This window comes from Suncus etruscus, chromosome 10 (assembly GCF_024139225.1).
Source record: "Suncus etruscus isolate mSunEtr1 chromosome 10, mSunEtr1.pri.cur, whole genome shotgun sequence".
NCBI lineage: Eukaryota > Metazoa > Chordata > Mammalia > Eulipotyphla > Soricidae > Suncus > Suncus etruscus.
This window is the reverse complement of record NC_064857.1, coordinates 72,033,722-72,060,817: the sequence shown is the minus strand read 5'-3', so window position 1 is coordinate 72,060,817 and position 27,096 is coordinate 72,033,722. Positions and strand designations below refer to the sequence as shown.

The following is a 27,096-nucleotide window of genomic DNA, read 5'->3' as shown; positions in this document are numbered from 1 at the left end:
GTCACTGAGTTAAGTTGGTATCTTATTAGATAAAGGTACGCCTGACTAGTCTGAAAAGATAGTACAGCAGGTAGGGTACCTGTCTTGTATACAACTGATCCAGCTTCAATCCCCAGCACCTCAGATGATCTTTCAAGCCATACTAGGAGTGATTTGTGAGTGTAGAGTCAAAGATAACTCATCAGCATCACATGGTGTGACCCAAAAAAACAAAAAAAAAAAAAACAAAAAAAAAAAGGAAGAAAACGAGAGGGGGCCCTGACTGAGGACAGGTTCCTGAAGAGAACAAAAAGTCTGGTGTGGACACAGAGATGATCATCGGAAGGAGATGAGATGGCTGGTTGAGGTAGATTTGGAAGGGTTCATGTCTACCAGCAAATGTGACAAGCTCAAAACAATATGGCCCCTAGCAAACCATCTCTGTCCATTGCACACAGACCCAGCTGGTGTCACCAGAAGGCTGGAGACTCCAGCCTTCAGAATCTGCAGAAAAGACCAGCTCTGCTGGCCTTGAACTTCAAGAGAAAAAAATGTGTGTGGCCTGCACCACCATGTTCATGGTATTCTATTAAAGGAAACAAGAACCAGCCTGCACATGGTATTTACAGACTTAACAAGATTCTTAAACATACTTCAAAAGTGATAAGTTGACCTTTTTGAGGTGAACATATCTTCTAAGTCTTTAAATCTATCCTGGGTGGGGTAGGAGTAGGGGACTACTTCACGAAGAGTCAGCTCAGAGTCTCCTTTCAAACCTAAGTCTTCTGGTACATTCATTACTGTACATTCTCTCATAAACATTCTTTTGTTTGTTTGTTTGTTTGTTTTCTGGGGCCACATCCAGTGATGCTCAGGGGTTACTCCTGGCTATCCACTCAGAAATCACTCCTGGCTTGGGGGACCATATGGGACGCCAGGGGATCCAACCGAGGCCTTGTCCTAGATGCTAGCAGACGCCTTATGCCCTGTTCCACCGATCTGGCCCCATCTCATTCCCTTTTGATTTGGTTTGGGAACTACACATGATGGTGCTTAGGGGTTCTTCCTGGCTTTGCACTCAGGAACCATTCCTGGCAGTGCTCAGAGGCCACATGGGATGCCGTGGATCACACCTGAGTTGGCCACATGTAAGGCAAGTGCCCTACCCATTGTGCTTTCACTCTGGTCCATTTCCACAAACATTCTTTTTTTTTGGTTTTTGGGTCATACCCGGCAGTGTTCAGGGGCTACTCCTGACTCTATGCTCAGAAATTGCCCCCAGCAGGCTTGGGGAACCATATGGGATGCCTGGATTCAAGCCACCGTCCTTCTGCATGCAAGGCAAACACCTTACCTTCAAGCTATCTCTCTGGCCCCTCACAAACTTTCTTAAAGAGACTGTGCACACATGAGGGACATTTTTGTTTTATTTTGGTCTTTTGGGTCACCCTGGTAGCACTTGGGGGTTACTCCTGACTCTGCGCTCAGAAATCATCCCTGGTGATCACTCCCTGGCAGGCACGGGGGACCATATGGGATGCCAGGATGCAAACCACTATCCTTCTGCATGTAAGGTTAATGCCTTGCCTCCATGCTATCTCTCTGGCCTCAGTTGTTTTTGTTTTGTTTTTGTTTTAAGGGACATTTTTTTTTCATTGAATGACATAGTTTCATGTATTCATGTCATCCCTTCCCAGGACAGCTGACTTCAGTAGAATGACTCTAGGCAGCAATCTGTGGAGCCATGATTACCAAGGGGTCCGGTCGAGGTTCCCTCAAAAAGCAGGTATAAGTGCAAAGCTCATAAGCATGAAGGCTACTGAGCAAAATCACCAACTGGCAGTTCATGAGGAGAACTTAGGAAGTTGAAGCCAACATACCGCATATTTGGTCTCCTTCAAACAAAAGAACTTTGTGTTCATAAATTGAGGCTGTTCATGGAAGCTCCGATCATTGGCTTTAATTTGCCAGGTGCAATCTTTAAAAAAGAAGAGGGAGAGGAAAAGTCCATCAGGTAGAAAATGAGTATGGTGTTCTGTGTTCAATGGGCCCTTCCTGTGGATCCAAGAGAGCTAACCTCCACCCTCCTCCTTAAATTAGGACTTCTTTGGAGAAAGCTCCAGATAGCTGCTAGCAATTGGAAGCAACCAAAACAAACATTTCCAGGCGGCCTCTGAGTGGGGCAGATGCTGATAGTTTTTAAAGAGGGGATTTGGACACAGAGATGCAGACTAAGCAAGATGATGTAAAGACTTGGAGGGCTGAGGTGGAGCCTGCCCTCCTGCAATCTGTCCCTTGGAGCCTCAGAGACTTCAAGGAATTATTTCTCTGCTCATCCAAGGCCCAGGGCAGACTATATGCTACAGGGTGGTCAGAGGAGTGTCAGCACCCCTTAAATCTATCAGGGCATGAGAGGCTCCTCCTCTTACTTGTGTCCCAGACACATAGTGGATTAACCCATAACTATGCTCAGTTTCTGAAGCTCAAAGTCAAGGAAACGAAAGTCAGCAGTGCTATGGTTGATTGTAGCAATGAGAGCCACCAGCCCAGCAGAGCAGGCAGCAGAGCATTCGACAAAAAGGGTATTTTGGGGAGTGAGGGGTGGGAGGTACTCAAGTTCTCAGGTGATTCTCAATGATATGCTTTAAGACAGGATTAGAATCTATTTCAAAGAGAGGTTGACACATCTATTGATGGGACCTGATCCCTCCCCAAGGAACCATTGTCTGGCCAGCAGAAAGGAGGGGAGAAACCCCAATCCCCCAGACCTGGAACAATGCTCAGGAGGAGGCTCAAGACAAAGCAGGATTAAGAAAAATTCAAGGCAGTTGGGGAGCTGGAGCAGCAGCAGAGCAGTGATATGGCAGAGCCCCTGAACTAGGGAACACATCCAACAGACTCTTCTAGAACAGTCTAGCCAATGCCAGTGATACCCGGCAAGGGATGGACCTTCTGGAAGTAACGAACAGCAGCAAAGGGGCAGAGGCAGGAAAGAGCCTTGCCTGGACTGGCATAGGACTGGCATCAGGGAACATGGACAGACTCCCAGAAAGTAAGGGGATGAGGGATCCTGCCATGAGTAGGAGGGTGAAACCCAGCTTCAGGAAGGAGGTGTGAGGCTGGCCAAATGGCACCATGTGGCCTGGGTGGCAGTGAGCAGGTGGGTAGTGCCCACTGCATTCTATAGGAAGTTACAGGAGCCTGTATAGGGGGTGGTAGGATGATGCAAAACATGCAGATCAGGGCTGGGGAGATGGCTCTAAGGGCTGGAGGTCATACTGGAAGGCCCATCGCAAATGGCTCCACCCCAAATGGCTCCTCCACCAGGGCTGCCAGAGAGAGCCAGGAGGATCCCAAAGTCCCTCCAAGCATGGATCAGCTTGGGGAGGCACTCCCCTCCCCCCAAGAGCAAATGCAGGTGTAAGAAGTAGGGAAGGGTGGCTAAGCACAGAGGGCAGGAGAGACTGATCAAGAAAAATGAAATCAAAGTGAGGAGAGGGTTCATGTGAGGGCAAGCATGATTCCTCCCAACACAAAGTTCACGGCTGCAGGGGCCAGAGAGAGTACAGGGGTTAAGGCGCTGCCTTGCACGCAGCTGACCCAAGTTCAATCTCCAGCACTGTGAGCTCCAACAGGAGAGATTCCTGAGCACAGAGCAGGAGTAAACTCTGAACACTGCCAGGTGTGACTCCCCCCCCCCCCAAAAAAAAAAAAAACAGCAAGAAAAAATGCTTCAGAGGCTACAATGTGGCTACAAGCAAGCAAAGGCCATGTGGGAACCCCCAGAGAAATGTACCCCCACCCCCATGTTACTAGGCTCTCCCAGGCACCCCTCCAGTCCCCTCCCATATATTCGAGAGTGGGGTGCCCACCACCTCACGGCCAGCAAACTACCCTGCCAAAGCATCAGGCATGTATCTGTAGAAGGATCTAGAAATGCAATAGGAGAGTGGGAGAAGTCTCCTGACCCTTTGGCAATGAGCTAGACTACCCACATTCTCTTGGGTGCAACTGAAGCTATATCTTCATTTTACAACATCCAGCTGGACCAGGCAGAGGCTGCCTGCCGGTCAGTGGGCAGAGAGTCCATTTCCATGGAGGACGATGGCTGTGACTTTAGCACTGTATGTTTGGAGGCAGAAAGCAAACAGAGCATCTTTCCTCTGCAGGAGCCAAGCCCATGTGTCCTGAGTCAGAGAAGCAATGGGAGGGAAGCAGGAAGAGGAAGAAGGGAGCAGACTTCTGGTAAACCAGGAAGGGCCCATGGTCAGAGTGGAGAATGGAGGTTCTGGAGATCCTGAGAGTAGCAGGTTCTTTTGACCGAGGGACAGGAGGCACTACTGGAGAGTGAGAGCCCCAATAAGTCACGGGCTGGACTTACAAGACCTAGGTACAAATGGAAAAGTGGGAGCTCTTGGGGGTTCAAAGGAGCCTTCCGCTTCTCTGAAGAACAGGGTGACTGTGAGAAATGAATTCCTTTGCTTTCCAAGGTAGGCAGAGGAGTAAGAAGTAAAATAAGAGGGTCTGATCCTTGACACTGCTAGCATCTCAGTAAGAGAAAGAAAAAGAGATAAAGTAGAAAAGCTACAGAGAGGGCCCGGAGAGATAGCACAGCGGCGTTTGCCTTGCAAGCAGCCGATCCAGGATCAAAGGTGGTTGGTTCGAATCCCGGTGTCCCATATGGTCCCCTGTGCCTGCCAGGAGCTATTTCTGAGCAGATAGTCAGGAGTAACCCCTGAGCAACACCGGGTGTGGCCCAAAAACCAAAAAACAAAAAAAAACAAAAACAAAAAAAAACAAACAGCTACAGAGAATAGCTTAGTGAGCAAGTCTGCTGTAGTTTCAAAACCAGTGGAGAGAGGAACCTACTATCAGGAGGGGAGAATATTTGCACAGGTCTGTGGAATCTCCAAGGAAACCATGTGCTATCCCAGGCCTAACCTGGGCTCAAAGCTGGTTGGCTTTATAGAGACCCTAAACCAATATTGGCAAGAGCGACTCAATTTCACATGTACAAAACAAAGTTATAATCTCTTCTCTTATTCCTGGATACAATCAGCAAACTCCTATCCCTAACTCCTCCCCCAAATACAGACATTAGGGCCTGGAGCAAAAGTACCAGCATCAAAGCACTTTATTTTACATGCAGCTCACCTGGTTCAATCTCCATCCCTCCACATGTTCTCATCGAGGTGGCTCTAAATGACACACCCAATCCCCCCAAATAAAATAACAAAATACCCCATCTGATCACTCTGGACAAGGAATGGGTGCTGAAAGGGGATAAAGTGATATACATGGCACCCTCCCTCATTGACAATAGTGCAAACCACAATGTCAGGAGAGAGAGAGAGAGAGAGAGAGAGAGAGAGAGAGAGAGAGAGAGAGAGAGAGAGAGAGAGAGAGAGAGAATGACTGTCCTAGAGACAGACAGGAATGAGAGGGTGGGAGGGAAGTGGGGACATTGGTGGAAGGAAAGTTGCACTGGTGAACTGGTGAAAGGCAGAGTACATTCTATGAATGAAACTTAACTAGTAATAAATTATTATTAAAAAAAGATTGCAAGCAAGGTAAAAAAAATAAAGAAAACAAAATACTGATCTTAGGGGCTAGGAGAGAGCTCTAGGTGCTGGAGAACATGTGCTAGGTGAGGCATATATCACCATCAGTACCAAAAGGTCCCACTAAACACCACTGGGAAAAGCCTGGAGGATGCCTTAAGCACTGTGATACCAGGTCTGCACTGGTAGGCTGAAAATCCAAATGGGAGTGGACCCAAGCCCTGCCCCCCCCCCCAAACACAACACTTGCCAAGACCTCTTATCTCTCCAGCAGAGCTGGTCAGCCCCTCCCTGAGAACTGGTACACCTGCCCGGGACCATGCAGTGGGAGCCTATGAAGGAGCTGGGTCACCTGGGGACAGTCCAGGCTGCCCTGGAGTCCCTTGGCTACCTTTTTTAATGGTCTCCCTCTTCTCCTCAGCCTCTCTGTTGACCCGATTTTGCTCAGGCTCCACCGATGGCCCCTGCTCGTCAAGCTCATCTTCCGTCTCGTCGTCACTGTAAGGGACCACCTCATCATTGGGCTGGGACTCCGAGTCGAATGTGGTCTCCGAATCTCGTTCTGTACTCATTCTGCTGGTGGCCCAGGACTCTCTGTGGGGAAAGCACAGAAGAGCAGAATGAGGCCTCATACCTTCATGTTTGCTCACATCTAGTCTTTTTTTTTTTTTGGAGGGGGGGGGTCACACCCAGCAGCACTCAGAGGGTTACTCCTGGCTCAGTGATCAGAAATCGCTCCTGGCAGGCATGGGGGACTATATGGGATGTCAGGATTTGAACCACCATCCGTCAGGTGCTTGCAAGGCTAATGTCCTATCTCTGTGCTATCTCTCTGGCCCCATCTCACGTCTAGTCTTCATGGAACATTCCATACCACTTACCTCGAGCCACATCTCGTGAGAAGTTACATCTAGTTTAAACAGAACATTATCTGATGGGAACAAGTTGGAATCTGGATCCCAAAGTTGAAAGGATCTCACAACCAGAACAAAAGGCATTCATCATAGAGAAAAATCCTCGAGTGAGAATTTTTTGACCAAAAAAGGTAGAAAGGTAGAGGAACTGGGGAGTGGCTCTGTGGGAAATTACTTGCCTTTGCCTAGAAGCCTGTCAGGTATAATTTCTGAGAGCAGAACCAGAAGTAATCTCTGAGCACTGCTGGGGTGGCCAAAAAAAAAAAAAATAAAAAAAATAAAAATAACTCAGGCATGACTGCGGCTACCACACATAATAAGGATCAGTCCTTGTTCTAAAACCACTTTACAAAATTCAAACAAAAAAATTTCCGTTTGCAGGGGCTAGAGTGTTAGCGCAGTGGTGGGGCATTTGCCTTGCACACAGCTAACCCAGGACAGACCTGGGTTCTATCTCCCAGCATCTCATAGGGTCCCCCAAGCCAGGAGCAATTTCTGAGAGCATAGCCTGGAGTAACCCCTGAGCATCACCAAGTGTGGCCCAAAAACCAAAAAAAAAAAATTTTTTTTCCCTTTGCAATGTAAATCGTTTTTTTTTAAAATAAACTTTATTTATTAATTCATTAACTGGTCATTGGGCCACACCCAGAAGTGCTCAAGGGCTACTCCTGGCTCTGCACTCAGAAATTGCCCCTGGCAGGCTGGAATGCTGGGAATGGAACTGGGTCCCTCCTGGGTTGGCCACATGCAAGGCAAATGCCCTACTGCTATGCTATCTCTCCAGCCCCTGCAATGTGGTCTTAATAAATAAAATTTCTTGGTAAGGGTTGCTGGCAGAGTTTGAAAAACCACTGTCTTGAGGCACGGGGTTTAGGCTGACTCTCAAGAGCCCTTATTCTGTACAGAAAAGACAGTACAGAAAGGACCATCTTTTATTCCCCAAGTATATGCAGAATTTCTTGGACACACTATGGTTTCCAGCCCATCTTTATGAACCAGGGAACTAACACAGGTACAACCTGTATTGTACAACAAGTGCAATCTGTGTTATATTTATATTAGGAAAAGGCTTATGTCGACACAATTCAGGTTAGGTGAGGACAGACACAGAGAATGTTATTACTAAGCACCACTCCGCTAGTGCATTCTATGTCCTCTCAGTTATTTCATGACAACAACATGCCAGGCCTTCCATGAAATGCTTTCCAGGGCCCGGAGAGATAGCACAGCTGCGTTTGCCTTGCAAGCAGCCGATCCAGGACCAAAGGTGGTTGGTTTGATTCCCGGTGTCCCATATGGTCCCCCGTGCCTGCCAGGAGCTATTTCTGAGCAGACAGCCAGAAGTAACCCCTGACCATTCCCGGGTGTGACTCAAAAACCAAAAAAAAAAAAAAAAAAAAAAAAAAAGAAATGCTTTCCAGACATACCAGCTCTGTGAAACTCCAAATGTTTAAAGCAATACCTGAGATTCCCACTTCCCAGGGGAGAATGCTAAACCTCTGAGGACACCAGGGCAGAAGAGGGTTAGGGTGCTTGCCTTCCACACAGATGACCTGGGTTTGATCCCCAGTACTACATATGATCTCCTGAGCACTGTTGGGAGTGATCCCTGAGTACATAACCAGAAGTAAGCCTCACTGGGTTTGTAAGAAAAAAAGGAAAAAAAACCAACAACTCTGGGACATGGAATTAGTTGCACATCAACTGCAGAAGACACAATTGCTTCCCAAGAGCCCTGCTTCTCTAGTACTACTTGGAGTGTAATCTGCTAACAGCATAGCTGAGTGGCTGGCCTCCTGGGTGGTAAGTCTAGCCTATTAGACATGTAAATTCTCATGACCACAAGGTGTAATCCTAGAAAATGCTCAAATACTTTTATGGGGATTTGGCCTGCTATTATTTAAACAGTAAAACCAGAAACAAGCTGGATGTCCAATGACTGAATAAACACAACCATGCGTCCTTGCACAATGAGACTATATACAACAATTTAAACTGTGACCAGAGAGGGGGTATCTAATGTGAGTTAACAACCCAATGTCCACAATTGCCCTCGTTATTTACCAGGTACATTTATCTGTCTTTCAAATGTCTACCACTGTCATGCCTAATTTTAAGTGGCATGTTACAAACAAACAAGGCGCTGGAGTTAGAGGCCTTGGATATGGCTTTGCAGGGACCAAACCTTGCTCACCTATGTGATGCTCTGGATTCAATACTGGGCACCACAATGACCATTGCCCCTTTAGTGTGTTTAATATCCACTACTTTAACCCCATGGCCACTACATGCTACAGAAGAACCGATGCAATTTCACCTTTGTGACACCAGTAATGTAGACAATTCAAAATAAAGTGCTTGCTTCTGGATTTAACCTACATTATTCAAAGTATTAATAGAAGCTACCTATGCCTAAGGATCATTTTTAGAATTAGCAAAAAGCATTTGCAATCACGAATGGAAGGGAAAGGAAACTCAGCCCTGTAAGATTTTTCATCTCTAGTATCAGTTATAAAATGCTTTGTCCCTTCTGGGAAGTCAAATATAGCCCATTATCTTCTTTCAAGTTAGAGTAAACCTCACGATGTACATAGGCACAGTGCAGACACGTTCATACACCATTTACTCCTAGCTTAACTTTGCTCGTCTGTCTCCCCCACACCCGCAAATGCAAATGATCAAATAGTCACATAAGCTTTTCTTTTCCCCCAGGATAAAACATTATATTTTCCCCCTTGGAATTTTACATGTGTTATACTTTAATAGAGTAGAAACTCTGCTTGGGTAATATTTAAATTTAGCACACCTTTAAAAATGATCAATTTTAAAATGTCTGGCTTTTGGGCTACACCCAGATGTGTTCAGGAGTTATTCCTGGCTCTGCACTTAGGACCCATTCCTGGTGGTGGTTGGAAGTCTCTATAGGATGCCAGGGATCAAACCGGGGTTGGCTAATGTGCAAGGCAAGCACACTACTCATTGTGTTATTGCTGCAGCCCTCAGATTATAAACTTTATATTTTGGGGGGGGCAAACCTGTAGGCATTCAGGGGTTACTCCTAGCTCTCTGTTCAGGAATTTCTCCTGGCAGGCATGGGAGACCATATGAGATGCCGGGATTCGAACCACTGTTGGTCCTGGGTCAGCCACTTGCAAGGCAGATGCCCTACCACTGTGCTATCTCTCCGGCTCCTTAAATTATAAACTTTTTTTGTTTCCTGGACCACACCTGGCGGTGCTCAGACATCACTCCTAGTTGTACATTCAGAAATCACTCCCCTAAGGCTCAGGAGACCATATGGAATGCCAGGGATTGAACCCAGGTCATCTGTGTGCAAGGCAAATGCACTACCCACTGTGATATCGCTCCAGCCCCCCAAATTATACACTTTTAAAAGCAAATGTCACCAGAAATCTTTAACATTTCTTAGTTATTCACATAATAGTAATAAAAACAATTGTTTTAGGGGGGCTAAAGTGATAGCACTTAGTAGGGTGTTTGTTTTGCATGTGGTCAATTGGGTTCAATCCCTGGCATCCCCTATGGCCCCCTGAGCCTGCCAGGAGTAATTTCTGAGCACAGAGCTAAGAGTAACCCCGAGTGCCTCTGGGGATAGCCTAAAAACAAACTAAAAAGAAAAGAAAGGGGAAAGAAAGAAAACTATTTTCTATTTGTGTATTGCTGGGCCACACCCTCCCACTACAGTGCCAGAATCTCACAATCATATTCCCAAGGTCTTTTCTCCCTTCCTACCACCCTTTCTGGTTACTGTTCTATTGAGCAGATTTCTGAGTTCTTTCCCTTGGGAGTTGCCTCAAACCTTGCTCTTAGTTTTGGTTCTTTTTTTTGTTTTGTTTTGTTTTTTTATCTTCTCTCTTTGTGAAATCATCTGGTTCTTGTCTTTTCCTTTCTGACTCACTTCACTTAACGTGGCAACCTCTGGTTCTGCTCAAGTTGCAATCCATTATTTCTTCTGTCCCCATAGCTGGATCATATGGTGTCTATGTTGCAATTTCTATACCTGCTTGTCTGCTACTGGATACTTGAATTATTTCTACATCAAAATTTTCCAGATTCAGAAATCTTTCATAACAAAAAAAAAGTAATGAAGTGGGGGTCAGAGAGATAGCATGAAGGTAGGGCGTTTGCCTTTCATGCAGAAGGACGGTGGTTCGAATCTCGGCATCCCAGGAGCCAAATCCCGAGCCTGCCAAGAGCGATTTCTGAGTATAGAGCCAGGAGTAACCCCTGAGTGCTGCTGGGTGTGACCCAAAAGCTAAAAAAAAAAAAAAAGTAATAAAATGGTTTCTATTTGTTGAGCACCTATTATGTGTCAAGTGAGGCAGTGCTGGGGATGAGAGAGGCATTATTTCCTGTCCCAAAGTGGAGCAAAGTTTCACCAGGAAGAACGAAGGGTCTAATCTATGGGAAAGGAGGAAACAATTTGTGTTTGGGGAAGGACAGAGGGTTGGGTGGATTGGGTTCATTCTCACCAGTGCCAAGGGGCTGCTCTGCGCTCACAAGGATGGGTAGTATGCTCAAAGGACTGAAGTGTGTATGCAGCACAGAGGGATTTGGAAACAATCAGGTTTCTCACTTCCTCTCTGCACGTGTGTGCATTTTTCATGTATTAAGTCCCTGCTTGGTGCAGACACACAGACCAGGCACTGAGGAGTCTGACAAGTGGGCTCTACGTGAGAGTCTAGAGATGGGGTGGCCATTTCTGCATGCACCCACACCCCCTTCCTCCCCACACACACAGCTGTGCAAGATGATGGCAGCAGTTGGCGAAGAGGACAGTTCAGTTTTAAAGTTGTGTACAAAGAAAATTTTGAGAATTCTGACTCATTCAAATTGGATTGCTGAAGATTTTACCAAAGATGCAAAACAACACCATACTTCTGGTAAGTTCCTGAAGACACCACAGCAAGCACAAGCCTTCCTTCTCTATCTCTATAACCCTAGATTATGGGTTAGGGCCCCAGGTTCTCCAACATGAGACTCCCTTTGTCTATGTCCCAATCAGAACTGCAATCTAGACAGAATTCAGCAACTAGAGCCTGAGGCCAGATAAAACTACCTATTTATGTAAATAAAGTTGTTTTTAATTTGCTTTTGTTTAGGGACCACACTCAGTGGTTGCTTAAGGCTTACTCGTGGCTCTGAATTTAGGAGTACACTTCTGGCAGGCTCCAGGGAACCTATGGGATGCTGAGGATCAAACCTGAGTTGGTCATATACCAGGCAAAGCTCTACCTGCTGTACTATCACTCCAGCCCCATGTGTGAATAAAGTTTTATTCACTATATTCATGAGAACACATCCATATTCATCCTTCATATATCATCTACGGCTGCACCTGCACTATCTTTGTCGAATGAAATAGCTACATGAGGCACCATATATTCTCAGTGTCAGACAAATTAACTATATGACCCTTTATAAACTGTTTATTGAGCCTGGACTAAAAACCAAAGAGACAGTAACAAAAATGCATGTCAAGGAATGGGGAGGGAGCTAATGGCAGAGCACATGTATACATATCCTGTGTTCTATCCCTGGCTGGCACCAAAATCCAGCCAACTAAGCAGCCAGCCACATGTCCAAAGTCAAATGCCCACAATCTGAGAAGCTCCTATTGACCCGGGTGAATCATCCATGCTTGGGAAATCTGATCTAAATGGCCAGTATGGTAGCTGCTTCAGTGACTGGAAATGATAGTCAATCACTGCCCATTTGTGTGATGAGAGAAGACACACAGATGCAAATGACAGTAATACAGCACACTGGCATCGTCCCTTGAAGAAAGGAGCTATGCTTATATGCACCAGTTCAATACAGTCTTCCCCACATTGCATGTACTCATAAATCCCAACCTTGGAATTGCAACATTAGAAGAAAAGTCAATTATTGGCAGAGAAAGGGCAAACATTTATCAAGTAAGGTTTAAAAACTGTTTTAATTCAACAAAATAACACGACACATGCAATTATTTTTATGGTCATAGGTATTATAGAAAACTTTCCTAATAAACCCCTGCTTAGCCTAGAAAGCAGAACTATGTACAGGAAAGAACTTGGACCTAAGTTAAAATTCTAACTGTGCTCTTTACAACTTTGTAACTTGAGTGGGTTTTCTAACACCTTGCAAGCTTTTGTTTTTCATGTTGTTAAAAATATTTAATTATTTTTCAATGGCTAAGGGGAAAAGACAGAGATTTGCCAAATAGACAGAGGATTTGTTTAGATAATAATGGTATCAGAGGTCACAGTAATGACTAAGAAAGAGAACAGATACAATGCCCATCTCAACGTCCTCTGAACTCCTGTCCTTGAAAGACAAAGACTTTCTGGACAATGTGGGGAAGACTGTGTCTGCCACACAGACACCTGCTCAGTAACTTCCCTAGCACCTTTGTTTTTGTTGTCTTCAAGAGAGCAGCCTCCATTGCAGGAGAGAACCAACAGGAGGTAAGGCACTCACTCGCCTTGCCTGAGGCTGGTCAACTACGACTTTTGGTCAACCATGACCAAAGTTAGAATCTTCAACACCACATACAATCCCCAGAGCACTCCCAGGGATCACTCCTAAGAAGAGAAAAGAAAATGGCCCCTGGTTGGGCTGGTGAGGTGGCGCTAGAGGTAAGGTGTCTGCCTTGCAAGCGCTAGCCAAGGAAAGATCATGATCACGGATTCCCATATGGTCCCCCCAAGCCAGGGGCAATTTCTGAGCGCTTTAGCCAGGAGTAACCCCTTAGCATCATTTTAGGTGTGGCCTAAAAAACCAAAAAAAAAAAAAAAAAAAAAAAAAAAGGAAAGAAAATAGCCCCTGAGCACTGTTGCGTGTGGCCCCAAGCCTTCCTCCTTAAGTAGAAGAAAAAGGTCTTTGACCACAGATGGGTGGATAAAGCAGCTGTGGTCTGGGTACACGATAGTGTATGACTCAGCTTAGAGAAGAGAAAACCCTTAGCTGCTACTACAACTTGAATGGGACGAGTGTCGGGTTAAGCAAAATAAGAGGGAGAAGCAGCACAAATGCCAGGTGATCTCATTCATTTGTGGTTAGAGAGACAGAAAGTATATGAATGGCCAATGGCCAATGAAAGCCAATCCTGGGACTCTGACAACATAGCTGAGGTAACCAAGGGGTGGTGCTGGGGGACACACCTATAAACAAATTAAAATAAAAAATATGTTAAGATACTTAAGCTTTAGGTGATACTAAAAAAATAGAAAAATGCTTTAAATAATATTAAAAAGATAAAGGAGAGACTGTCTAGAGGTAAAGTGCTTGTCCTGCAAATAGTCAATCCAGATTTGATCCCCAACACCATATATGGTTCCCCCAAGTGCTGCTAGGAGTGATCCCATACAACAGAAGCAGGAAAAAGCTTGGAGCATCACTGGGTATGGTGCTAAGACCAAAATGGAAGGGCCTAGTTATGTGTATCATCAGTCTATACCCAAGGGAGTCACAGATTACTGCATGCTACAAGCTGAACTCTGTCAATTTTCTTATCCCTGTCTCATGGGCAATCTGAGAAAGGCACCTGTCTCCTATCCTGGACCTACTCAGAATTCTCTACAATTCCTAGTCTATTGCCTCCTCCACACCAGACCTGGTGGTGGATGAGTACATTCTAGATCTTTCTACATGCCTCTAAAAGAGTATAGGAGGAAGAAAGGGATAGGGAGCAGAGTAGGAAACCAGGGATATCTTTTTGTTCAGAGCTCAATATGGGGGCCTATCTAGCTTTTAACAAAGTGATGCTTTACTTCCTTCTGTCCTGCTTCCACCCTGTTTAGTCCTCATGCTCACAAACTCCAGAAGGTAGGTGGCCACTGGGGTCTTCAACTTGCTTCCCTCCTACCTACTGTCTGTCATCTCCAATGCAGGCCGCTAACATGCCCCCCTCCCATGGCATGAATAAATCCTCTCTTTTCGAGGAGCACATGCGAGAGAAAAAGTATCTGAAGGAAGCCTGGCCAGAGAAAAAATGAGTTTTCTGCCTTTTTCATAAAACAAAAGAAGTCATGGTAGTAGAATGAAGTAGAAGAAGGTGCAGGGCCCGGAGAGATACCACAGCGGTGTTTGCCTTGCAAGCAGCCTATCCAGGACCAAAGGTGGTTGGTTTGAAATCCCGGTGTCCCATATGGTCCCCCGTACCTGCCAGGAGCTATTTCTGAGCAGACAGCCAGGAGTAACCCCTGAGCACTGCCAGGTGTGACCCAAAAACCAAAAACCAAAAAAAAAAAAAAAAAAAAAAAGAAGAAGAAGGTGCAAACACACACTTCCATTGCTTGGTAAGATTGTTCGGTTCATTGAAGGGAAAATAGGAACAAAATTTGATATAATCTTGGAGACACACACACATACACACACACACACACACACACACACACACACACACACACACACACATAAAAGATGCCGGTAGGGTCAGATCCCAAGATGTAGAAGTCACCAGTGAAGTTGGTGAGGGCAGATCTCAGGCGACTAGAGCACTCACAAAGATACATCCACCAACCACTTTATTCAGGAAAGTAACTCTGTTTATTGTAAATGGGAAAGGGATATTTATATTAGGGGAGAGTAAGGTGGAAAGTAAGGTATAGACTCTGTGTCAGCCCGTGGGCAGGATGTGAGAGGGGATGAAGACAGGGTAAGAGAATAAGGGAAGGCAGGGTGTGTGTGCTCTGGATGTTAAAACAGGGTGTGTACTTAAAGTGATTAGCAACATCTCTCCCTTCATACCTTTGTAGAATGCATAAATATGAGGTAAAACAAAGTAATTCAGGCTCCAAGGTTCTAAGAAAAAGGCAGAAGTCTCAGGTAAAAAGGGGTGGCAGTTATAGTTTTTCGAATAGGAGCAGCAGTAGTTGGGGCTTTTGTCTTCATCCATAAGTGCAGGTGAATTTTTCCATTTCTTTCTTATGTCTCTGCTATACTAAGACTAAAAAAGTAGCTAAACTGGTAGAGAACATCCCTTGCATATAGGAGTCATGGATTCACTCTCTGGCCCAAGTGACCTCCCAGACTACAGAGCATGGTCTCTACAAATATAAGAATGTAAAAATCTAAAACGGGGGGCCGGGGCAGTGGTGCTAGAGGTAAGGTGTCTACCTTGCCAGTGCTAGCCTAGGACGGACCACGGTTCGATCCCCCAGCGTCCCATATGGTTCCCCAAGCCAGGAGTGACTTCTGAGTGCATGGACAGGAGTAACCCCTGAGCGTCACCAGGTGTGGCCCAAAAACCAAAAAAAAAAAAATCTAAAATGGGGGTGGGTGGGCAGAGAGATAGCACAGCAGCGTTTGCCTTGCAAGCAGCCAACCCAGGTTGGTTGGAATCCCAGCGTCCCACATGGTACTCCTATGCCTGCCAGGAGCTATTTCTGAGCAGATAGCCAGGAATAACACCTGAGCACCTACCGGGTGTGGCCCAAAAAACAAACAAACAAACAAATCTAAAATGGGGTGCGGGGGGAGGGGGGGGTAAAGTTCATGCAAGAAACCTGATCTTAATCTCCAGCACTGGAGGAGAAAATATACATAACTTAAATATACATAACTTAAAACAAATCAAGTAGGCCTGTGGGGTTGCCCAGAGTCTAATTTTTCCTGTATCTGGAAGTAAATTAGCATCGAATTTGAAAAGGCTTGGTTCACCAAAAGGGGTGCACAGTCATTAGCACCCAGTTGTAGTTGTAAATCAAGTTATAAAGGATCTTGAAAAAAAAAAAGAAGCCTTTGGTGGAAGGAATTTCTCAGAGAGTACAGTATTAAACCGTTTAAAATAAAATTCTTAGATAAGGTGATCAGCTACACACACACACACACACACACACACACACACACACACACACACACACACACACACACACACAGAAGCGAAGCTGCGGAGGCAGAAGTCTCATCAATGATCCCTTTGTTTGTGATCTGATTTGTGTCCAAAGCAACCCACACTGAGATAGGAAGTGAGGAAACCAATACTCACTTTTGCTCATTCTCTGCCATTTTTCCCCTTGGTTTGGGGCCACACCTAGCAGTGTTCATAGGCTAGTTCTGACTCAACACTCAGAATCACTCCAGGCTGGCTTGGGGGACCATATGGGGTATCGGGGATCAAATTTCGGTCTGCCACATGCATAGCAAATGCCCTACCCACTGTGCTATTGCTCCAGGCCTTTTATCATCTTAGCGGTTACTCCTGAGAAATCACTGAGAAATCGCTCCTGGAAGGCTCGGGGGACCATATGGGATGCCGGAAATCGAACCCGGGTCTGTCACAGGTTGACCACATGCAAATCAAACACCCTACCACTATGTTATCGCTCTGACCCCTGTCATCTTCTTTTTTATAGCTTTGAAAATCTTTAGCAAGAATGGGAATTTCTGAGATGCTTTTTCCTCTCATTTCCATGGCTTTCTATTATTATTAAAAAAGAACACAAAAACAGTTAACTTTGAGCCTCAGCCAATCCTCCTATCTTCGTGTCCCATATGCTTGTTTGGAACACAGGTTCTAGATTCTGGGTGCTGAATGACAATACTGGTTGGCAGAATGAAATGATGCCATTAACTGGCATTCAAGTCCTCATTTTATTTCTCCCCAGAAGACTGGACTGGACATAGGGCACAGCTGCTGACCAACGGAACATGGCTCAGGGACTGGGGTGCCACATCCATGTGAAGCCAGGGGAGACACACTTTCCTTCTTGCCAGCCAGCTCACTCCACTTCCCGCTCTGATAAAGCAGCTTCCTGTTACAAACTCACAAGGCAGGACAATGTGGCGGTTGAGCGGACTGCCAAGAAGGAAGTGGGAATCTTTATTTCACACCAACTTCCAAGTTCCCAGCAACTCGGAGAGGAATCTCTTGATCCAGTCCACAGGAGAACCTCAGCCCTGTCCAAGGATGGGGGGGACAGGCTCTCAGTTTCCCAACCCACAAAACTGGCCAGACACCAAACACATGTAGAACCTTGGTGAAGCCTCTGGGAACTATTTGCTCTGTCGCAACAGATGACAGCTATGCAGTTATCACCCACACAAATTCATCTTATGGCAAGGAGCCCAGCATAGCTGCTGCGAGGTCCCAGTTATCCAGATAAATGTCCCCCTTCTCTCTATATGGCCTGACCCTTCCCTGTCAGCCAGTTTCCAGATACTCGCCACACCCCGTCTGGAACCTGCCCAATAATCCAAGAGCTGAATCCAACAAGCTTGATGACAGTTGTAATTACACACGCATCGCATGAAGCAAGAGTCATAAACCATATCTGGGATCTAGATTAAACTTCAACTTTACACGGTCATAGAGACAACAGCATGGCTGCCCTGAGAGCCAGAGGGTGATCTTTGGTATTTCCGCCATGGTGGAAGGAACTGAAGAAGGCTGCAGTGACAAAGAAATCAAGGCTTCTTTGGCCCTTCTTGTGGGGACTGAGCAGCCAGGACTGCCCCTTCACCCCAACTGAGCTTCTCTGGGGAACAGCCTCACTCCCTAGTCCACCAAAGATTTGGCCCTGGGCCCCAAAGATGGGCTGACTACAACATCATCCTGCTCAACTTCAAGGTAGCTAGGGGAAGGGACAGACACACCTTGAATCTTTCAGGCAGGACAGGTTATAGCTGGTACTATTATTTTTTCACTTTCATGACTGAAACTTTTGGAAAGGGGGAGTTGGCAGCACTCCGTGGTTATTCCTGGTCTATTCTTAGGATTTGTCTTGGTGGTATTCAGGGGACTGAAAGAAATGCCAGGGATTGAACCCAGGTCAGTCGCATGTAAGAAAAGTGCCTAAACTCTCAGTGTGTATTATCTTGCCAGCCCCAGTCCTGGATGAAACACATTTCTGGTAATAGAGTTCAACTCTGTCATAAGCTCCCCTGACATGACTCACAGATTCTGGTCCCTATATTAGACACCAAGTTTTCTCCGCTCCTATTGCTTTATCCCATTGTCCTGGAATTTTTCATAAGCAAGTGTCCAGGCACTGTAGACCACTCTCTGACCAATGAGCAATGGTAATGAGGCTTACTGGGCACCTACTAGGCAGTTAGTGAGCTACTTGCCTTCTTCCCTTGCCTAGCCATAACAGTGTTCCTACACCAGGGTCAAACATTGTCCTCCAGGGGCTGGAGAGATAGCATGGAGGTAAGGCGTTTGCCTTTCATGCAGGAGGTCATCGGTTCGAATCCCAGCATCCCATATGGTCCCCCATGCCTGCCAGGAGCAATTTCTGAGTATGAAGCCAGGAGTAACCCCTGAGCACTGCCGGGTGTGACCCAAAAACTACAAAAAAAAAAAAAAAAAAAACATTGTCCTCCCATCCCAACCCTCTTGATCAGAAAATCCTCTGCAAAGGAGATGGAAAAAGGAGTAGGAAGCCTGCTCTGTGGCCTACTGGTGGAGGGATGCCTAGGAGCTCACCCACTTCTGCCACATGTGCACCCTGAAGTCCATCATGCCATCCCTGGTATCTGCAGATGGACCTAGCATAGTACCAGGTAAGCAAGAAAGGAGAGGGACAGCAATGACAAGAGGAAGACAACAGGGCAAGAGGGGTCCAGACATGGGGCCAGCAAAGGACTCAGGGATGCTGGGCATGAGTGGGTATAAGAGCATCAGTAGTTGCCTCCTCCAGGCATGAGGGCTTGATGGAACTATGCTCCAGTAGCTCATGTGCTGCAAGAAGAAAAATACACAGAGCAAGACACTCCAGAAAGGGTCAGTAGGAGGAGTGGTCAGAACATCTCCCCCAGACACAACTTGATGGGATAGAAAACCCAGTCACCGGGTGAGTTACATTTGCAACAGCAACACTCCAGCCAGCAGCAACACTTTCAGCTAGAAAGAGGATGGGGTGGAATTAGGGTGGTGGCCACAAAAAAATGTGTTTCAAATTAAGACTGGGCGGGGTTGCCTTCTTTTGTCTGGAAAACATAGGGGAGGAAAAAAAAAAGAACAGACCAGAACTGGTTCTCATAAGGCAGTAATGTGAGAATTCCCCAATGTTTGTTTTGGAGCCATAGCCCCAACTCATCACATCTTGGACATCAACACCAAGAGTCAGCAGGCAAGAGGTAGATCACGTCTTCACTAGTGAGGGGCAAGGGGCCCATTCTGACGTTCTTGTTGCCTCTGTGGTGAGAGTCTTTTCAATCAAGTTCAAGCTTCAAGAATATAACATTTCAGGGACCCTGCAGTTGACAGCAAGACCTTCAGTACAGCTGTTGGGTTGAATTCAGTTTCATGTTCGAACAGTCTTTGATGACTAATGAAGCTGTTTTTTAATAGAAGGATGAACTAATGAAGGCTTCATGGGGACCAAAGGATTGGAAGGCTTTCTAGAATTAAACATAAGTATCTTTTTTGGGGGGCACACCCTGCTGTGAGAGGGCTTACTCCTACTCCTTACTCCTCTCCTTAGTTCTGTGCTCAGGTGGGGGTCATTCTTGGTGGTTTTGGGGAAACCATACGCTATGCCAGTGAACAAATGTGGGTGGCATTATGTAAGGCAAGTACTGTAACTCCTAACTATGTCTTCAGTCCTTAAACCTAAATCTTAGCATTTCAAACTTCAAAAAGAAGGATCCTACTCAGATCTTATAGAAATTGCTTGTCTGAGTAAAAGTTTAGTGACGGGGCAGATATGATAAGTAAATGTGAAGAGTAAACATGCAGGGAAAGATTATTCTTATTAGCAATCAGGGAAAGGCAAACTTAGACCAGCAGAGAACAGAACGATAACCCATGAACATCATCCCATGAGCACACTTAATGCTGGTTCTAGATTTAAATGGACTATTCTCATTCTCTCTCTCTCTCTTATTCTCTCTCTCTCTCTCTCTGGTTTCTCTCTCTGGTTCTCATGATAAGCACATCATTATAAGCATTAGAATAAATACATTCCACATGATAATGTCAGCAATGCTATATTTCCTGGCATATTAAAAATACTTATGGGGCCGGAGAGATAGCATGGAGGTAAAGCGTTTGCCTTTCGTGCAGGAGGTCATCGGTTCGAATCCCGGCGTCCCATATGGTCCCCCGTGCCTGCCAGGAGCAATTTCTGAGCCTGGAGCCAGGAATAACCCCTGAGCACTGCCTGGTGTGACCCAAAAACCAAAAAAAATAAATACTTATAACATTTGACTCAATAATCTTCATGAAAACTCTTCCAACAGAACAAATTCAACAAATAAAACAACTCTATGCACCAACTGGTGAATTGTCATAATTTGCTTTAAAGAGAAATTATCTGAAAGTCCCTGAAAGGTGGGATTCACATTTACAAACACCATTTCAGTGTAGACATCAAAAAAACATCAGGCAGAAGGAAGACCCTACCAGTCCATGGCAGGAAGGCAGGAAGCTTGTCATAAAGATCAGGGTAGTTAGTTAGGGCAGAGAAGGGACTACTAGGACAATAACAGTCAGAAATGATCATTCTGGACAAGAACTGGGTGCTGAAAGGAGATAAAGCCATAGGCATGATACCTCTCAGTAACAAAATTGCACACCTCAGTGTCTAAGACAGGATAAAGAAAGAGGGAAAGAGGGAGAGAGTGAGTAAGAGAGACAGACACAGAGAAAGAAGAGGGAAAAAGAGAAAAAGAAAGAGCAGAGAAGAAAAATGTTTGCCCCAAAGGCAGGCAGGAGGGCAGGATTGTAATTGGGGACATTGTGGCAGAAACTGTGCGCTGCTGAGAGGTGTACACTATATGACTGAAACTCACAAGGAGGGTCCTACCAGTTCTGTTTGCCCCCAAATATCTGAAATGTTGGCCCCTTGTTGAAAGGAGAGGAAAGTAAAGTCATCCTATGCTTAGGAACATGTCCCCACAAGCTTTCTTGACCATCTTTCTCTATATACATATACTATAAACTATAAAATCCAAGCCTCGAGTCCTGCCAGCAGGCTGGCTTCCCTCCATGAAGGTCTCAGCGGTCAGAACTGAATGTTTCCGCTTAGCCGTTCTATCACAACTTCTTCCCAGTTGCCTCTGTGACCCCAGGATTCCGAATCCCTAACAACCACAAAAGGCCATGAAATTTCACAAAGTCCTGGTCCTTTGTCTGGTCACCCTCTAAAAGACAAGATGTATCTCAGAGATCCCAATTATTAACCTTCCCTAACCTTCTGGGCTTCACATATAGGGACACAGTCCCCCAGTACTCTGGGCAGAGATCCAGAGAAATAGGGATTAAATTAATCCAGGGCTGGCGAGATAGCACAGTGGTAGGGTGCTTGCCTTGTGCATGGCCAACCCAGGTTCCATCCCTAGCATCCCATATGGCCCCCAAGCATGGCCAGGAGTGATTCCTGAATGCAGAGCCAAAACAAAAAAAACAAACAGTCCCGGTATCTTTCTGTACTTAGTTTCTCCCTTTCCCAGTGTCTTTGGTGACAAGCTATCAGGGCCAAGAGGACATCTTTTCAAGATGTAGCTGGTCAGCACATCTCCTAAGGTGTTTCTAGACTGGAACATGGTTTCAGGACTGTCTCTGACTTCTCACCCCACCTTCATACACCGTCCCTAGACACCTTGGATTCTAGGGGGCATCCTATTCCACCAGTCAACGGGATGTGGACCACATCTGATATTTAATCAGTCTTCTCTGCTGTATTTAAAGTCAACTTAGTGGACTCAACCTAAATTACAAACTCTTCCCAGAGGACTGAATTCACACTTGAAGTTTTGCATCAAGGTGGTGCTCCAAACATGTACTTAATGTTTAATATGTACCGTGGAAACGTGTGTGTTTGCTTTAAATGATGGCCAATTTCCTACGGAGACTCGGTGATTCTATTTGTTCCAGCTTTCAGAATATTTGTTTTTTGAGGGGTGGGAAGGAGAACCCAGATATGTTCAGGGCTTAATTCTGGCTCTGCTCTCAGGGATGATCTTGGAGGGCTCAAGAGACCTTCGTGGAATGTTGAGGATTGAATCCACTGTACTCACTCTCCAGCCCCTACCTCTCTGATTTTGGATGAGATAATGAACAGGAGAACATATAAAACAGTCTCCATATGTTCAATAGGTCTTTTGATAATACAAAAAAAACTTCAGTAGGGCACCATGTTTACCAGCAATGATGGAGAGGGTGGAATGTGGGGGGGGGGGTTTGGGCCACACCCAGCGGTTCTCAGGGGTTATTCCTGGCTGTCTGCTCAGAAATAGCTCCTGGTAGGCACGGGGGACCATATGGGACACCGGGATTCGAACCAACCACCTTTGGTCCTGGATCGGCTGCTTGCAAGGCTGTGCTATCTCTCCGGGCTCAAGGGTGGAATTTTTTGAGGGTGTGGATCACACATTCTATGTACCAGTCTCAGATCTAAGGCATCTGACACACATCACCATCTTTCATTGCTTGAGGCTTAAATCATTAACCCCATTTCACAGAGGAAGAAGCTGCCTTTAAGAGAGGTCAAGTTCTTGGCCCAAGGATATATCCTTGCTAACCAGGATGAAATTCCTTCTCAAAAGTCTCAGCTCACAGCCACCACCTTCTGAGCCTTAATTGCCTCTAATAACATGGTGGGGTAAACTGGAGGAGAGATAATTAATCCAATTTGCATCCCAGGAGACAAGTCAGTAGGAAGCCTACAGTTGGTTGTCCCTGTTGGTACCCATTGGCACCCTCTAATCTCTGCCCTAGGTTTGACATCTTGGGGAATCGGGGATAAAGGAGGGGCAGTAAGGTCACCAGTAGCTGGAGTGAACTCATGCCTGCAGGAAAACTTCTCCACTACCGCCTGGAATCCAGGTAAAAATTGCTTTTGCCTTTTCTATCCAATGGACCTTAGAGCTGCCTTGTGTCCTACCTACTGTCTCCAGAACAGCCTGTCCATCAACCTTGCTTCTTCCCTCAAAAGTAGCAAGTCCAGAGGTTTCCCAATGGCCCCCTCAGAGACCCCTGAGGCAGATCCCTCCCCGCTCTCAAGCAGCTGCATCAGAGGTAATGGAGCAGACAGAATTCTCACTGACAACTATGGTTTGGTAAAGCCAGGACATAATGGCAGCTAGCTCAGCTCATCCTCTCAGCACCAACAGAGCAGGTGCTGAAACTGGGGTTCATAGTAACAGTGATTGGAGCTCTATCCTGTTCTCTTACCTCTAGGAACCTGTAAAGTAGACAGTAGAGTACAGGCATCACTGGGAGGAAGCAGAGTGGCAGCCCACGGGGGCTGGGAGTAATGTCCCCTCTCCTGGGAGAGAGGCTGGAGGTGGAGGCCAGTGCTTGGTCCACAGAGGGGTCCCATCCATCTGGCTGTCAGGAGTGAGGACATTGCAGAAGCATGTACTATGCCCCAGAGCTATAGCTGCATCCCACAGGGTCCTCAGCATCTCCTATAGGTGCCAACTGCCCATATGGAGTCTGGAAAGGGCATCCTACAGGATACTCAGCCACAGCCCTGGCTGGTGGTGAGATGGCACTGCCCAGACCCTGAAGATGCCACCAACAATGGATCCAACAGTGCTAGTGGGACCAGACTCTGCCCTCCAGAGGGCAGGGTGGTGACTAGGAGCCCCAGAATCCCAAAGACTGTCAGGAAGACTGTCTGTCACTGCCCAGGGGTGAGAAAATACAGCAAAGGGGAGGTTCCTCCCTAGAGGAATGTAGTACAGTAGTAAAATAGACTTAAAAAAAAAAAAGGGCTTGGGGCTGGAGAGATAGCATGGAGGTAGGGCATTTTCCTTGCATGCAGGACAGTGGTTCGAATCCCGGCATCCCATATAGTCCCCTGAGCCTGCCAGAAGCGATTACTGAGCATAGAGCCAAGAGTCACTCTAGAGCACTAGGTGGGTATTGCCCCAAACCAAATCAAAAAAACTTTATCATTTAAGACTTTGTTAATTTCATGAAGTGAAGAATTTCTCAAACATCATTTTTGCTTTAATGTCACCTCATTAAAACTTAAATAAAAACTTGGGGGGAGTAGGATTTGGGGAAGGGTTGGGCCACACCTGGAGGTGCTCAGGGTTTATTCTTATCTCTGTGCTCAGCAATCACTCCTGGCAGGCTCAGGGAACCATATGTGGTGCTGGAAATTGAACCAGGGCTGGTTATGTGCAAAGTGACTTTACCTGCCATCTGTCATTCTATGTCTTTCGTCTCAACTTAACATTTTTTGTTTTGTTTTGATTTGGGGGGCTCTACCTGGCAATACTTAAAGAATATACCCAGCTCTGTGCTTGGAAAGTCATATGCTCATTAGTGCCCAGAGTTCATGTGGTACAGGGAATCGAACTGGAGCCTCCTGGATACAAAATATTAACTTAGCTTTTTGAATTCTCTTCTCTCTCTCTCTCTCTCTCTCTCTCTCTCTCTCTCTCTCTCTCTCTCTCTCTCTCTGTCTGTCTCATGGTGCCAGGGATGAAATCCAACTCCTGCCCCAGACTTCACATCCTCTTCCCCCCCAAAAAAATCCTCCAGGGATCCTGCACTAGACATTGGGTTCTATGGGATGGCATTCAGAGAAGGGCATCTTCTTGCCCCTCACTCCCACATTGGTTTGGCTGCATATGTAGCAGCTTGCAGAGAGTAAGTTTCTGGGAGGTTGTGGGTGCTCACATCCGACAGTACAACCCCAGGAAGTAACCTCCATCACCAGAAATGTGTGTGTGTGTGTGTGTGTGTGTGTGTGCCTCTGACCCCCCCAAGAGTGCCCATCTCTGATTCAATTGTGTTCCTTCCTCCCGGATTCTGACATGTCTCAGACACCCCAGCTTCTCAGAACGTGGCCTTATTTGGAAACAGGGTCGCCAGGGATATACTTAGTGAGGATGAGGTCATTCGGATAAGCCCAGTCTGGCGTGACTGTGTGTCCTTCTAAAATGCAGACACTTGGACACAGACCGAGTGAAGACTGGACTTAGGCTGTCCCGTGCCAAGGAATTCCCAGAAGTTGGAAGAATCCTTCCAATCCCTTTAGAGGGAGCTTGGTTCCAGTTCTGAGATATCTCCCCACCCTCAAAGCGGGGACTATACTTTTCTGCCATGTAAGGTGCTGAATTTATGGTACTTATAGCTGACCAGCAAAGGAGGATCCTATTTTAACTGCAGAGATTTCTACATGGAAGGCCCTTCCAGTGTTTTTGTCTTCCGATCAGTGAGTGTTACAGCAGACTGTGCAAATTTATCTCTGTGTTGACACATTCAGAATTCACTTCCCTGTCCTGAATCCAAAAGGGAAAGCTGTGGCTAGTTCACTAACAAATTATATTCATTAAGAGGTAAATGATGGTTTCTTCTTCCCTGCTAATTACCCATGAAGAAACATGCTATTTTCTTCTTCCTCTCAGTCTGTCTCTTTCCTTCTCTCCATTTAATTTGGTTATGAGTTTTTTTTTTTTACAAGAAAGAAGTTTTTCTTTTACAAGTTTTTTTTTACAAACAGAAGAAACTACAACTCATATTTCATGCAAATAAGGGTAGGCTTCTCAAATAGAGAATGACTAATCAGACCTTGTTCAAACATCTATTCTAATTTACATTTAAAGAGAAAACAGAATGGGCCGGCGAGGTGGCGCTAGAGGTAAGGTGTCTGCCTTGCAAGCGCTAGCCAAGGAAAGGACCACGGTTCGATCCCCGGCGTCCCATATGGTCCCCCCAAGCCAGGGGCAATTTCTGAGCTCATAGCCAGGAGTAACCCCTGAGCATCTAACGGGTGTGGCCCGAAAAACAAAAAAAAAAAAAAAAAAAACAAAAAAAAAAAAAGAGAAAATAGAAGCCCAGAGAAAGGCCATGTTTGTTTAAAACAAAATCTTTAAAATGCTTTTAAATTTAATTAAAATTTTTTTTTAATTTTGGGGTCATACTCAGTGATGCTCAAGACTGAACTCCTGACTCTGTGCTCAAGGATCACTTCTGGCAGCATCTGGGATGCAGGAATCAAACCCCGGTCAGCCTTGTGCAAAGCAAAATCTCTATTCGCTGTACTATGGTTCCAGTCTATACTGTTTTGAGGTTTTAAAGAAAAGTTGATACAACGTACCATTCAAAAAATGCTTACTTAAACCTAAATTGGGACAGGAGAAGGATAAAGGACAGGGTGAAAGCTTTCTTAACATGCTAACAAAAATGCAATAATTTACTTCAGAAATTCTTCTGCCATAGTATTTACTCCTTCCTCTTGATCAATATTTGCTTCCCTTGAAAATCTCTGAGTACTTTCTTTCAGAACAGCTTGTGAGAATGAGGACATGGGTTTAATTTGGAACATCTACCTCAGGTCCACCCAGCTTCTCCCCTAAAACCATGTACAACAAAGAGAGCAAAAACTCAGAATGAATCTAAAATACAGCGACTCCAAATGAAAATGCTTTGGAATAACTACATCTTCTCAAGTGCTCCTTCTCCCTGTTTTCATCCCCATCTCCTGAAAAGCAAAAGTAATTTTTCTTGAACAAAGTTGGACACACTGACCATGGAGAAGGCCTCCGTCAACTCTAGTGCCATCAGGTACTATGTATGACTTGTGTCATACATAACAAATACTAATAAACCTCTGTACCACCTAACGCATGATGGAGCCTGCTTTGCTGTAGAACTGAGTTGAGGAGAGTCGGTCCTTTCTTTAGCAAACAAAGTTACAGGGGCCTCGTCCTCTGCAGGGTAGGAAAAGGGT

At 45.7% G+C, this 27,096-nt stretch overlaps 1 protein-coding gene across 1 annotated transcript in view; it reads right to left on the bottom strand.

Annotated features, from left to right (window-relative positions):
- The window catches only part of ATP8B1 (ATPase phospholipid transporting 8B1), a 119,043-nt gene that overhangs the window by 52,658 nt on the left and 39,289 nt on the right, over positions 1 to 27,096 (bottom strand). The window contains exons 2-3 of the mRNA XM_049782045.1: positions 5,932 to 6,134; positions 1,860 to 1,957 (exon numbers count right to left, since the gene is read on the bottom strand). Coding sequence (XP_049638002.1) covers positions 1,860 to 1,957; positions 5,932 to 6,112 — 279 coding nt within the window. The 5' untranslated portion in view covers positions 6,113 to 6,134. The remainder of the gene's footprint in view (positions 1 to 1,859; positions 1,958 to 5,931; positions 6,135 to 27,096) is intronic.